This window comes from Melospiza melodia, chromosome 3 (genome assembly GCF_035770615.1).
Source record: "Melospiza melodia melodia isolate bMelMel2 chromosome 3, bMelMel2.pri, whole genome shotgun sequence".
In the NCBI taxonomy this organism is placed as follows: domain Eukaryota; kingdom Metazoa; phylum Chordata; class Aves; order Passeriformes; family Passerellidae; genus Melospiza; species Melospiza melodia.
Genome location: NC_086196.1, coordinates 4,352,634 through 4,367,575, shown reverse-complemented (window position 1 = coordinate 4,367,575; position 14,942 = coordinate 4,352,634). Strand labels below are relative to the sequence as shown.

The 14,942-nt window shown below is 41.8% G+C and overlaps 1 protein-coding gene across 2 annotated transcripts; it reads right to left on the bottom strand.

Annotated features, from left to right (window-relative positions):
- Positions 1 to 3,022: 3,022 nt before the first annotated feature.
- On the bottom strand, positions 3,023 to 12,045 carry LOC134415393 (glutathione S-transferase 3). 2 transcript variants are annotated; one of them, XM_063150702.1, is made up of 7 exons: positions 11,937 to 12,045; positions 9,507 to 9,613; positions 7,639 to 7,690; positions 6,771 to 6,903; positions 5,479 to 5,620; positions 4,334 to 4,465; positions 3,023 to 3,794 (listed from the first exon to the last, which is right to left on the bottom strand). In XM_063150702.1, the coding sequence occupies exons 2-7, from the start codon at positions 9,591 to 9,593 to the stop codon at positions 3,651 to 3,653; spliced, it is 690 nt and encodes a 229-aa protein (XP_063006772.1). In that variant the 5' UTR covers positions 9,594 to 9,613; positions 11,937 to 12,045; the 3' UTR covers positions 3,023 to 3,650. The 2 variants fall into 2 exon arrangements, with proteins under 2 accessions (XP_063006772.1, XP_063006771.1); XM_063150701.1 differs by lacking the exon at positions 11,937 to 12,045 and adding an exon at positions 11,862 to 11,879.
- Positions 12,046 to 14,942: the final 2,897 nt, after the last annotated feature.

Below are 14,942 nucleotides of genomic sequence, written 5' to 3'. Positions count from 1 at the left end.
CCAGCCGGACACAGCCGGCCACAGGCGGTTCCCGCCGAACACAGCCAGGCACAGCCGGTTCCAGCCGGACACAGCCAGGCACAGCCGGTTCCAGCCGGCCACAGCCGGTTCCAGCCGGACACAGCCAGGCACAGCCGGTTCCAGCCGGCCACAGCCGGTTCCCGCCGAACACAGCCAGGCACAGCCAGGCACAGCCGGTTCCAGCCGGCCACAGGCGGTTCCCGCCGAACACAGCCAGGCACAGCCGGTTCCAGCCGCTTCCAGGCGGCCACAAGCGGTTCCCGCCGGACACAGCCGCCCCCCGCTCAGGGCCCGGCTGAGCCACGGCCGGGGCGGGAGTGGGGAATGAGTTTAACAATCGGCCAAACACTGCACGGCAGAGTGCCAGGAGAAAACAGTGGAGAAAGTGCCTTGTGAACACACGAACAGGAGGGGAGAAGGCAGAGGAGTCGGGAACAAAGTAGGGAGGTTGAGTCTGGGAAGAAAAGGAGTGGGAGGAAGGTGTTCAAGTTTTTGTTTTTCTTTCTCACCAACTATACTAATTGGTAATAAAGAAATTTTCCCCAAGTCAAGTCTGTTTTGCTTATGGTGGCAATTGGTAAGTGATAGTAAACATAGGAATATCTGCCAAGTGCCTGCTAGAAGCAGTGTTAAGAATCCTCCGGTCAGTTGACCTGGCTAGTTTTCCCTGGATCTGGCATCTTGCCTTTTTTTTTTCCGTGTTGCTATAGTCAGGTGAGAAGTGCCATAAGAACCATGCAGGAGACTTGAAAAATTCCTATGAATAGGTGATGCTTCTGTTGCACGTTCAGATGTGCTTAAACAAATAGCAGAATTCCACTGGAATTAACTGCAATCTACCAAAACATCAGCAAGTACAAGTAAAGATCCCATACAGTCATCAGAAACCATAACTTGTACTAAAGCAAATATCCTGTACTCACTAGTTGATCAGTGAGAATTATCCCAGTGTTTTCAATGGAAATGAACTTGTCATTCCATTGGCAGACTGTTTTAAATCAAAAGTGGTTGTATAGGATCACAACCCTTACCTCCACCAAACATAATTTATTTGGCTATCAGAATGATGCCCAGACTGATTTGTACATTAATAGGTCTTACCAGAGCAACAGTTGAAGAAAACCCCTCATCCTTCTTGGAGAACACATCAAAACTGCCTAACACCTAAGTGATTTGTGACAGGTAAGAGTGAAACAAATTTTGAGGTTACTGTGTGTTAAGTAATATTTAGCCAGGAATTATTGGGCTGGCAACATTGAGAGACATAGGAGAAACAGCTACAAACATCTGTACATTTTACTTGTTTACCACTGTCTTGAAGGTTGGTAATAGAACTGAAGAGCTCTTATGTGTTGTAAAAGCATTACTGAAGTCAGCTAACACCGTAAATAATTACTGCTAGAGTGCTTACCGGGGCTCAAGGTTGCTCAGTGAAAAAAGATATTCTGTAAAAGGCTTAGATTTAAGCTGATTTCATCCCTAGTTTACCCAGAATATGGAAGATCACAGTAATAGTTTGTAAACCTGCTGCTCTTTACAGGTTAGAATGTAAATTGACAAACGTGCGTGGGAATATAAAAAGAAGAAGGTTATCAGACAGAGTTAACCCACAGCACTGGGTAACCTTGCATAAGCAAACATGGCTGTAGATTTTGTATGAAGTCTTCACAAAGTATAAACACCTTTAAGTATTTTTCATTTCAAAACAAACCAAGAAGATAAGTAAAAAAAATAATGAAACAAAATTGGAAGTTCTTATCAACAATTTACTGAAATATCAGGAAATGAACCATCACCTGGGCCAGACACGGAGCCTTACAGGGTATGTCTACATTAGTGGTCTGGAACAGGAGAATGTTTTAAAAATTAATTTCTTAACTGTGCTTTGGCTCCCATCATAGTGTGATCTTGGAGTGTACAAACTGGATTCTTTCTGGATGAGATTAAACTGAAAAATGTGCTTCAAGAGTGCACCAAATGCTGTTTAAGTGTCACTCAATCCACACAACCACCCCTCAGTTATGCTGAAGTTAGCCCTGTTCCAAACAGATGCAGTCTTGATGACAAGGCTTCAGTGCCAGCTGTTCTGCTCACAGTCATTGCTGCTGTACCACTCTATTTACTAATAGGAATAACCATTAGCTGTTAGGCTTATCTCCAGCTGGCAGAGGCACCTCCTACATCTGCTTCATCTTTGATTGTGGAACTCTTGAACATCATTACACAACAACTTTCCTCATTTTGTGGAGAAAAAGTTCACTTAGCAAAGGAATTGTGATCAACAACTACAGTGTTTTCCAAACTTTTCCAATGAACTGAGATTGAACCAAGGACTGAACTGTAATTGCAATTGACACTACATTAGCTGATAAATTACTGTAGGTCAATACAAACTTTGTATACCTGGCAATGAGGGGAAGGTGTTTGTAGCACTGAAAACTTCGATCTTGCTGAAGCTGAGGAGTCTGATGAGCTCTGAAGTGGGGAATTGTTCATCAGATATCAGATGAGTGTCCAGCAGCATATTATTTCTCAACCCACAGCTAACAAGGGAAAAAACCAGGGCAATCAGAGATTGAGTACAAGTCTTTTCTTGTAAGCTATGTCATTAATGTAGAACCATAAATAACAAATATGAAACACCAAGGTAACATCCTGCAGAGCAGCTTTTCATAAACTAAGTGCCATTTTTTAAAGATTGAAACAATTTTAAATTCCCTTGTCTAGCTGTCTGTGGAAAACATAGAATTTTTAAAAAAGAGGAAAAGAAACATTTTGAGTTTGGTTGGTACTAGATAGGAGCTATATCAGCTTTGTGTGATGGTTTACTACCTCCACATCTTCATTCTCTTGTTTATAAACACAAACAAAATATATCTTTCCATGAGGCATGTGAGTTAACAACAACCCTCCTCATATCAAATCAAAATAATTTATCCACCAAGAATAGTAAAAATTATGTTTGCAAGCCCCAGCTTTCATTCACAAAACAACAGGACAATGTGACTATATAAAAAGTTTATTTGATTAGTACAGGTACTGTAGATATAGCAGTTAATCAAAAACATCATTTGGCAGTCAGTTTATTTCCTAATTCAGTAATAAAAGTGCAGCTTAGTTATAAAGGCACAGTGTTGACATTTAGACAAGTCACTGATGTCCAGTAGAAGTGGCAGGAGAAAGAACTCACTCCCACTTTCTTTAAAAACCACTTGTTCCATTTGCCAACAGTGATATTAAAGAAGAATAAAGGCCTACATTGGAAGCAATCATCATATAAAAATCTGATCTGGATCTAGAAAAAAGTCCTCAGAAATAGCATGACACACTGAAGCTATCAGTCAGCAACTCACATTTCTCTTTTCTGCTGTTCCACAAAGTCTCTAGGAAGACAGTGTGCTTCCTGCCATTTCACTTGCTTAAAATTACCAGAAAAAAATCTCGAGATGAATGAAGGAGAAAGTAGGCTAGTACTGAAGTGTTATAAAAGACACCTGCCTGCTGTATTTTGTGTGAGGGCATGACCTCTTTCCCACTGAAACACTTGTGGAACACCCCTTTGCCTTCTTTCACAGTGTCATTAGACATGTGCAATCAGGCAGCTCTCTTACCGCCTGCAGCCAGGCAAACTAGTTGGCTTTTACATCATAATACATGCGAAGAACTCTCCTGACAGTCTCCACATATTTATCATCAGGAACAGGTTTCCTCTGGCTTCCTGGCTCCAGAAATTTCTTGATTGCAGGGATGCTGCTTATCCTTGCTTTAAATGCCTAAAAGGCAAACAGTAAGACCAGGGTATTTAAAGAACAGAAAGTAAGACAAAAAACCCCCTATTTCACTGATTTGTGTAACATCCTTTAACAAGCTGTATGTGGAGACAAGACAGGAAATATGTTTCAAGTGTGGATGAATTTTACTCCCACTCTCTTCAACCCCTTCATTTTCCACAGTAACAAATGAGCCATCTGTCTTGTATTGATATGGGATGAAGTGTTATCTGTGGTTTCTAATATGTACATTACTCAGATTGTTCTTGTGATCCAGAAAATATCTTCCACTTAGCAGTTTCACAGAACTGGTGAGAGTCAAACAAAGGGAAGGGTGCATTTCTTCAGATGTGTACAGGGGTTACTCCAAAAAATAACAGTTTCTCTAGATGAAACATCTTACAAGGCTCTTCCTAAAGCAGGAAAAGCAAGACTACAATGAAAAAGTAACAAATGTTTGTGGAATTATTTACATGGAACAGACTGTGAAATATAATTTATCACATTTGCAGCCATATGAGCATCTTGTTAGTGCAAGGTACCTGTAACTGAGGAAAGCCTGAGAGCACGTCTGACTTCTTCTCTTCTACCATTAAAATAGCTTCAAGAAGATGAACATCTGCCCAGCTAAAACTGTTGCCAACAAGGAAGTCCTGCCCATGGTCTTTCAAAACCTAGAAATGTCATAGATGAAAACACTCAGGTGTGAATAGCCAGCTGAGGTTCATGTTTTCAAAATTCATAGGCACACCTTCTTTGACAACACTACTGTCTCCTTTTCATCCTTCTCTCCCATGCAGCTAACAGGGGGAACAGAGGATACACTAGCAGTCACTGATCATTTTACAGCAGAAATCCAGAGTACCAAATCCCAGAGTTTTTCTTACCAATCCTTTCTTCCTACAACTCTAGGTAACCTTGTGTACTAGACTATAGGGTTAGATACCTTCTTGGTATTCATGTCTTTCAATTCTAATTTATCTGGATTTTTCTATACATTTTTACAGCTTCAATGGGAAAATAGACAGTATAAAAGAGAGGTGATTGGCCTAAAGCATTAGGGCTAAGATGCAACAGGTGGAATACAGGGCAGAATGCACCCTGGCAACCACCTATAGGAGACTCTGCAAAGTGAAAAACTGTTTTCACTGTTTTCTCTTTAGTCTTTAAAATAGAGAGGAGCTACTCCTGCTAGATGATCCTGTCCATGCATATTAATTTCCATTGAGAATATCTCTTGGGTCCTATCTCTCAAATTATCAGTTAGAGAAACACCAAGATTCCAGTATGGCTACAAGTCAGCAGTGATAGCTGTGTATTACTGTGTTTACAAAAACCCATCTGAGATGTATTTGAAATGTTAAACAAAGAAGACAATTAGCACTGCTTTTGCAATGCAAATTACTGTGGTGGGGTTGACCCTGGCTGGGTACCAGAAGTCCATCAAAGCTGCTGTATCACTGCCTTCCTCACCTGAACATGGGGAGGAAAATACATTGAAAGTCTCTTGGGTTGACCCACCCCACCATATCTGATATTGCTCTGATCCCCCTCCAGCCAACAGACAGTAAGGATGTTCTGGTGTAAAGTACTGCACTGAAACTTCTGCTTCTGGTTGTGGTCAAACACCCAGTGTTCCTATTGTTATCCCTCCAGAATCAGGGAAGAAAATGATCCTTCTCCATACCTTTTCATACACTGGGAAATACCTGCCCGTCGCCTTTTGAACTATGAGAGCATGTTGTTTGTCTTTATCTTCTGCTGATAAGAAAGGGAACATCATAATGAAGCCCATAAGGTCATCAGTTCCTCCAACATACATATCAATCCTTAAAACCAAAGCAAACAAAAACCTTAAATAGAAGGCATCTTCACAAGCCAAATCACCTTATATTTGTTTTAGGATAGTAAACACTGAATTTCCCATCCCCCTGTTGTGGTGCCTTCCCCCCCAACTCCTTTCCAGGCTGCAGTGTGATCTGAGCAATGCTTTTTTAAGCAATCTCAAACACACCCCCTCATGGAAATGATTTCTGCAATTAAAAAAATACGTCCCAGTGGGTGTCTTACTTGTATTTGTAGTGATTTTGGCTCTTTACTTGCTTCATTGAACAGGTTTAAACAGGATTGCACAGAGATTAAGTGTGTACCTTTGGTGTTACAGATCACTTCACAATCACCAAAGAAACAAACAGCACCACAAGGAGTCATTCCCAACTGACTTAATTGTCTGGATGTATCCCACCTTCAGAATGTCATCCAAAGTCCAAGGAGTGCCAAACAGATAAATAATGGGGTTGGAAGTCTGTAGCATACCAGGTTCTTCATCCAGCTAAATTATCAGTATAGCACTTCTCTGGATTGTCCCTTTCCCAGAGCTATCAGAGCAGGCTCTATACTGTAGATGGAACTTTAAAATGCTACATACTGAGACAACCCCATCATACTTTTTTTTTCACAGAACCAACATCAAGATGTAATTTCACACAGATGTTATTTCACATGAAACCAATAGTTTTTCAACAGCTTTTAGCTGTTCTTTCCCCAGCTCCCAAAGATCTAAACCACACACTTTTTACAGTGCAGTGGGGGACATCATGCAACCACAGATAATATCAATGACAGCTCTTATTTTGCAGCCAGAAGTTAGAAACTAACCATTTCTTTCCAGAGTTTTCTGGTTACAAAAGTAGTTCAGCATCTACATGCCAGTCACCTCTCGAATACCTGTGTCAGGCTGTATTAATCTTTCAGTAAGGCACAATAAACCCATGACTCAAATACTTTTATGTGGAAAGTAACTGAGTTAGAACAAATCAATTGGCTTGCATCTAACTGTGGCTTCTCAGGCTCACTGCAAGCTGTGTGTCACTGAGGCCCACAGGTGATTGTGCACAGGTGTGTGTGCAACTATGCAATGAATTCTAGATGCATCTGAACTACTATACTAAATTCAAGAAGAATAATACTGTTACATACAAGGCTTTTTCCTTCAGGTCCTTCCCATAGAGGTTGTACTTTGCTGCAATGTAGTTGAGGATGGCTCTGGTCTGCACCATCTTCATCCCATCAATCTCCACCATGGGCACCTGCTGAAACAGCAGGGATCCACCTAAAAGGACAGACACACATTATTCAACTGATCTAATAACTCCATGTCAGATTTCTTGCTGTCTTCAGAGGAACATTGCTTTTATGGTGAGCTTGCTGTGGGTAGCTGTTGTATTAAACTAGAGTTCTTCCATGCAAAAAATAAATTACAGTGGTGTAGACAAATTAAACTGAAAAGCACAATTATTGGGGGTTATCATCCTTCCTTTAAAAAAATTTCACTGAAGTTTCAGTCAGGACTGTTTACAGCAGCTTTTGAAATGAAATTGAAATGCAGCAGAGACAATCACACTAAACATCTCAACTGAGTAAAAAGTGTCTAGTTCTAAACAATGTAAAAAACCCTCTGTACCATTATTCAAACACTATGTCAAGCAAATGTTAGATGCACAGATTTCTCTCTTATGACCAATCTTTAGGCCATATCAGAACATAACATGAAATTTTGGGATACATCTTTTCTGGTTACTAAAGCCCATGATTAAGTTTGTGGGACCAGGTGGGATGTGTAGACAGAGAACAGAAGAATCCAGAGGCTGGCAAACCCTGCAGGTTGGAAAGATACTCAGTTTGCAATTTCATCTGTCCATGTGTGGAAAAAACCACCCTCAGCAGCTGCTCAGAACTCTCAGCTTTACTCTTCTGTGTGGAAAGAAAGACACATAAAGTCTTCAAAGACTTCACACATCTTCTCTAAGTCTGATTACACGTTTCTTGAGGTTTCACATGGACTCACCTTGCAGGAGTTTCTCATACTGGTCTCGGGTTTCCAAAAACTCTTCTTCAAACTGACAAAAGAGAGTGAGGAAGAAGAGGAAATAAGAATCTTTTCACATTTCTAGAAGAGGTAAACTTTTAAAGCACCACAAAAGGAAAAGAATATACATCATGGTTCTTTTCATTTCAGATATGGCTCTAAGGGAGAACACACCAAGGACAGAAGTGCTGGCAATATCTCCTGGACTGTCACACTTGATAAATGCTGCTAAGGGCAACTCTAGCAGAAGAACAGGCAATAAGAACTGGAGTGAGGATGGTTTGTTTGGTATTAAACAGGCAATATAATGTGTAACAATCAACAATACAGGCTAGGCTGTCCTTAAGATGCTTTCTGGAATGTGGAAAAAATCTGCTGTGTGATATTTTGATTTGGGAGCTAGACAGGAAGAAATTCTTTGGAAGTTAAAACAAAGCATTTACAAAATAGTGTCTGAGTAGCACGCCCTGCACGAGGTTTGATACAGATGCATGCTTCAGACACCTGAAGATTAAATATTCACAAGATGAGAAACAAGAAGATACAGAATTGCTGCTGATCAGATGGATGTAGTTGCACTCAGTATGGCTGAGGATGGCCAGTGTTACTTATGGAGAAACTGAGTTCAAGATTAAGACCCCAAAGTTAGACATCTACATGTATGTGTTTGCATGTGCCATACGTGTCTGTGATCAGTGCACAACATGGAGACTAGAAAATGGTAGATGTTACCAATCCCTAAATGCCTTGCTCAGTCAGCCTCTCTCATAACATCTGTGCCACTCAGTAATTAAGATTTGCTATAGTAGAGAAACCCCAGGAGATCAGGCACATTAACACACTGCCAATGTTCAACCACAGCAAGGATGATCACAGTCAAAAATTCAGAACCCAGGTTTCTGCTGATGAGAAGCTGAGAAAATAATATTCCATGGAAAAAAATGTAGTAATTAGTACTTATCAACAGCTTTTTTAAAAACTTAAAAAAGAAAAAAGAAGAGAGAGGCACTTACAACATAGGAACAAATGATGGAGGGAAGCAGACAGTTCTGTCTTCGGCAAGGCCTTCAAAAAAACACTGGTGGTCTTTTTAAAAAACTTGTATTCCTTGGCTCAGTTCACAAGTAACTTTATGTATTATAACAGCTATTGTGTAAAAGAGGGCACTCAGAGCAAATACTAGTCCTTTGTGTCCTCAAACTATATTACTAGTTTACCACCAAGATAGCCAGCAAATGAATAAGTAAATCACATACCATCAGAAAAAAGTAAAGGCTGTTTTAGCTTTTACCTAAGTATTTAGAGATTTCTGATTTCCCTACACATGTGGGCCAATTTGCTCACTTCACCCTGCTCAGTTTCATCTGCATGATGCTGGACACAATAACATTTTGTGTTACAGCTTATGGAGGATGCAGCCAGTGGAATGAAAAATAAAACAAAAATCTCTGTGTGAGCATTCAACTGAAAACAGGAAGACTAGAGAAAGTAAATTGCTGTTTTATCAGGCAGAGATAACAGTTGTTATGCAAGCAACACATCTATCAGCTCAGCAGCTCTGGCTCATTAATCTTAATTAATGATTAAACTCATTAAACTTAATTAAGGATTGCACATTCTTGTGTTAAGCAAGTGCCACTGCTAACAGTGTCAGTGCTCAGAAAACATGCAACTTGAAGCCATGCTTTTGTGTGCCTGAAGTAAAAGTATTTAATTACACTGAATAGCCAGCCTTAATTTACTATTGCATCTTGGGATGCCTTTTCTTTTTTGACTGATAACATGTGATCTGCCTCAAAGACAAGATTACCAATGTGCAGCTAGAAGTTAAAAACTCTGAAACAAACCTCGACCCCAGCTGCAGCCAGCAACCAACGAATCGATTCCATCTTGCCTCTTCCATCAAAGTAGTAAAGTTTTGGTTTTGTGGTCATGACCTCAAACTTTCTGTTATCTAAAAGAGTTATAAGAGATAGTAAGCTAATAATTATACAGAAATCTGATGGCAGCTGGAATAATGGTTCACTGGTCACTCACGCAACAGAAATTTAACTTAATTTTTGACAAAATATTTTCACAAAGTTTTAGTCTAAACTGATTTGATTTTCTTGCTGCCCAGTCAAGTCAAACTGTAGACTTTTCATACCCCTGAAATTCAGGAAAAGTAAGCATCAAATTGCTAAGTAGGAGATAACAGAAAAAAATTGAAAAATCACCATGAAGAAAAATCTTAAAACGTTTAGAAAATAGAAGTTTTAGCACTGAAGTTACACAGACACCACTAAAAGCCAAGTCTTGATCAAGGAGAAGAGGCAGGAAACCAAGTTTCCAAAACTGGCAGACCTTGTATCGAGGAATGCCATAAGTATCTAAACATTAATTCTACACATTTGGGTGAAGCATGGGAATGTACTTTTAAGCCTCTCACTTTTTTTTCTAGCTGTGGTGATCCAGCAATCAGTAGAAACTTCAAAAATATCACAATATGAGGATCAGTAGAAACTTAGAAGAACGGCCTGTTTCTTCTGTAATAATCCAGATTAAAATACAGAGTTTCAGAGTGTTGCACTACTTATCCTTCTACAGGCTGCATTTCTTTCTATTAATAAACCCTGTTGCTATGCAAAACTTCATGGACTTTTCAGATGATCCAATGCTGCTTTGCAAGCAGCATTTTAGTTCTTTAATGACTTCATAAATGAGGCTATTAATTGTTTTTTGAATAGACTACTGTTTAGACCTCAGCAGGAACTGGATTCGGCTGTACAGCCATACACCAAAAGAGCAATCACATGTAATCACACTGGCATTTCACATACAGAACTCCCTTACAGCAAGTCCTCGCTGCAGGTGAGAGCTGTTTTCCCTCTGTAAGGTGATTTATTGTCACTTCAATCCATAGTTCCAGTAATTCTGGAAAAGAGGCTCTTGGCATGTGAACAATAACCTCCAGTTTCCAATGTTCCAAGAGCCCCTTCATAAGCAGAGGGAAAAAAGACCTTGAGCGTGCACAAAGTGATCTGCTTGTTAGCCAACAGGCACGAAAAGAGAACACAAAATATGAGAGTGCATCAGGCCATGGGAATTCAGACGAGCCTGGCTATTCCACCCCTGCCTGCTCAGGAGCCTCTGATTGCTCTTAGGTGACAGGGAACTAAAACACTGCCAAGTACTATCTCTATCGCTGATAAATATAGCAGGGAATTAGAAAAGTATCACTGTGAACTACACAAAAGAACAGAACTTAACAGGAGCTACTTGTAATACAGTTACTTTCACAAAGAAAGAAGAAAAAAGCCAAGGGTGTTCTTTAACTTGCAGTTTAAAAAAACTAAAGAAACAGAAGAGTCACTCTTCCTCAGTGGCACTTCTGGAGACCTGCTCTTAGCAGGCAAGTGAACAGGTCACAGGACATAAGCAGGTCACTGATGCACAACACACCTCAAGGCAAAGGCATGATGGGTGCTTCTTTCGTAATACTTTATAAAAAATATCTTCTTAAATGCCAGGGGATCAACAAACTTTGAAATGAGCTGTAGCATTCTAGGTTCCTAGGACTGAGCCTGCTATGTCATACTGCAAGAGAAAGTCCAAATTGTGAACTGAAATCTGATGGAAAGAGCACCCTGGTGATGGGCAAAGAGCTTCTCCCTTCTCTGCCCTTCATCAGAAAGAAGTAAAGTGGCAATTTGCAGCCAGGAGCCACAATTACTGGTAGGTTGCTGTCCATTGCCCTCAGCCTGACTGACACCTCAACAGGAAAATGGACTTTGTGAAAAATTTGTTCCCTTGCTGTGATTGACGAAGGCCATCTGTGCGAACGGGGCAACGAGGGAACATGAATATCAGTGCAAGAAGCGATCGCTCCCACGCAGGGAGAACACGGCCCAGGAGAACATCGGTGAAGAGGGCCAGGGGAGCAGCTGTGCTTGGCACGTCCCGCACATCCAGGGCTCTGGGGCCCCATTTTCCCTGCCTGCATCCAGCAGCCCAGCAGCGCTTCCACTCTGCACCCGCAGCACCAGCCTGGGGGCAGCGTGTGACAGGCAGCAGCCCCGGGGCCATCGGCTCCCTCCCCTCCCGGGGACAAGCCCTTGGCAGACGTGAGATGACGAGCGGTCTGCGCTGCGACACGGGGAGCCCGGGAGCGGATCCACGGCTCAGGCCCGAGCCCGCCGCACAGTCCCGGCTCCCCGCCTCACCTGAGCCAAGCGCCCACGGGCACGGCTTGCCGGGGGAACAGGAAGAGGGAAATCCCAGGGGCCCACATTACTCACACACACGGAGGGTTAAGCGGGGATGCCCAGCGAGCACACGACGCCCCAAGGCAGAGCACTCGGGCTGGCCCCACCCGCAGCCGCGATCAGCTGCAGCCTCAGCCGCCGGCCCCGCCTGCCGCCCTCCCCGCCCAGGCCGCGGGAGCAGCCGCCAATGGGAAGCCGTAAATTTGCAAGTTTCGCAAAGCCTTCTGGAAAGACATCTCACCCTAAAGAATTTCGCTAAAATTTTTAAACTGGTTTAAGAGCTTGTTTTTCTAGGTGGTTTTGTCGCTGCAAAGTGATGATTCCGTGCGTTGTGTCATTAGGTTTCGGGCCTTTTTCCAAGCCATGATGTAAAAGGCACCGGCGGTACCGAGCTATAAATACATGGTGGGGAGCGTTTCTTGCCTGGATGTGAGGGCGATCTGGCTGCGACATCTGTCACCCCATTGATCGCCAGGGTTGATTCGGCTGATCTGGCTGGCTAGGCGGGTGTCCCCTTCCTCCCTCAACGCTCCATGTGCGTCCCTCCCGAAGCTGCGCGCTCGGTCGAAGAGGACGACCTCCCCGATAGAGACGGTACCGTTCATCGGTCAAGGGTATACGGTAGCTGCGCTCCCCTGCTAGAACCTCCAAACAAGCTCAAGGTCCATTTGTAGGAGAACGTAGGGTAGTCAAGCTTCCAAGACTGCAGACACATCCAAGTGAGGCGCTGCATGGGGCAGTTTGCCATTGTTTTGTGCTCTATACGCACATTCTGTGGGGGAAGGAGTGTGTATGCAGATTCTTTTATTTCACTGTATCACTTCTTCAATTCCTCACCCACCTACAAATCCACGAGCTACTCATGTCACATCTCCCTCCCCCACCTCCCACCAGGTAAAACTGGAATCCTTGCAAATGTAAATGTATTTTTCACGTAGTTCTTCACCTGTGCAAGTGCTTGTCAGCCCACTTAAACAGCTAACAAAAGGGCTGGGTTTGTAAAGTATAAACTATTTTCAGCTTCTGCTGCCTTGACAGCCGGGGACAAGGCTAAAGGGGTGACACAAGACACAGAACAGAACACGAACAGAACAGAATAATTTCCCTTAGAAAGGGACCCACAACAATCTAGTTCAGCTGCCTGTCCTCCTGTTATGCATATTGCAATTCAGTCTGGCAGGCAGTTTCAGAAGAGCTGACAGCCAAGGAAGACTAAGCAATCAGTTTTACAGGGAGCTCACAGTGTATTGCAGAAATTACATGCTTACACTCAAACCATGTGGCCAGTGAATGTGCAGTGTCCCTCCAAGGTGGCTTGTTAAAAAAAAAAAAACCAAAACTAACCAACCCCAACTAAAAAAAACTCAACCAAACAAAAAACAAACTAAAGTGCTTTCATTAAAAAATGAATAAAAGAACAAGTCAGTCAGTCAGTGCTTCCTCAAAGATAACTTTATTCTGGGCAGGACATTTGACACAGAAGGAATGAAACAAGCATTTAGAATGCTTCTGAACAAAAACACTGAATAAACAAGAACCATTATTTCTCCACATCTCTGACAATTCCACCTCCTCCTTCCATATTAAGTTCTAAAATGTTCTTTCAGTACACATTTTCCTCCTCACATTATGGAACATCCTGCTCATATCAACGACCATATCAGATACAGGAACACCAAGAGAGTGGATTTTCTAGCTTTTTTTTCTTCTTGTTAACATCATGGCACTTACACACTGCTTTTTGGAAAATATGGATTACAGGGGTAAATGAATCCACTGTCAGACTCCTTTATTATTATGTGTTATGCCTGAGAAATGTAAACAGTACAATTCTAAAAACATTTTCCACAAAGATGCTAAATATTAAAGCACAAAGTAGTAGGTTACATCTCATAAATTCTCAGATATGCTGCTTGTCCAGATTTCAGTATATATATAAAGACCTCCATCTTTTCCATATCTGTATTGCACAGGGACAGCACAGTAAAATACATAAACTCAGCTCTATCCTGCTCAAAAAGAACTTTTCCAGCTTCAGTAAGAATGTGCTTGAGTAAAGGATACAGCCATTACATCTAGCTAATTTTCTGTCTCACTAAGTTAAAACTAGCTGTGATTCTCAGTGTCAGGATTATTAGCTTTTTCCCAAAAATAAAAGGCTTTAACTTAGAAAAGTAGGAGATATATTAAAAAAAAAAAATAAGTACAACTTACTTTTCTAATCTTTTGACTGGACCAACTAAAGCCTGAATGCTATAGTCAAGAGAATCACTGATGGCCTGATGAATGTTCAGAGATTACAGGCCAGGTTCAGATTCATCCTGTGCTACTTAAATCTCTCAGAGTTGTCTCCCTCATAAGTAGACACTCAGGAATCTCCAGAATGTTAGTGTGCTCTCAAATGATACAGATTTCTTTTGGCATGATTTTCACTCACCAGGGGTGAGTCACCTCACAACAAAGGAGCTCACACTTAGTATGATGAATCCAAGCCACCTGTAGGAACTAAGTGTACAGACCAGACTACTTGCATTGCCTACGTAGGTCTAGGGACACTGGGATAGGTTCAGGGTGTTCATTCTTGAGACAAATTACCTGGTGATAAAATAAATTAAACGATACGTTGACATAAATACAGGTATTTATTTCCAAGAGAAACAACTGTCTTTCCAGTTCTATGACAAATATACATATTTCCCTTTCCACTTACCCACAGACACCCATCAGTGTGCACTTTAGAAATCAAATGGCTGCTTTACTTTACTGCTAAGCATTGGCATCATTGCTGTGGAAGCAGCTAGGTATAGAGTTAGCACTTGCTATGCCCAGATAATAGGGCAGCAGGACACACAAGATGTCTTTGGAATGTGTAAGTCTTTCATGAACACTTTTGTTCTTTCTTTGTCTTGTACTGTCTCACTGTGGGCTGAGCCTATAAAAGCAAACAGTGAGCAGTGCTCCCTGTGGTTCCCCCTGTAGCACTGAGCCAGCAGCCTACCCTAGGGTACAGTTTCCTCAAAATCCCACACATTCACCATG

What these genes read in the sequence shown, in the direction of transcription:
- LOC134415393 (XM_063150702.1), bottom strand. Translation starts at nt 9,593, where the DNA reads ATGACCACAAAACCAAAACTTTACTACTTTGATGGAAGAGGCAAGATG. An exon ending in GACCTGAAGGAAAAAGCCTT is followed by an intron (nt 5,621 to 6,770) that starts GTATGTAACAGT and finishes TTTGGTTTTAAG; the next exon opens with GATTGATATGTATGTTGGAG. An exon ending in CAGGCTTTCCTCAGTTACAG is followed by an intron (nt 3,795 to 4,333) that starts GTACCTTGCACT and finishes TTTGCCTTTTAG; the next exon opens with GCATTTAAAGCAAGGATAAG.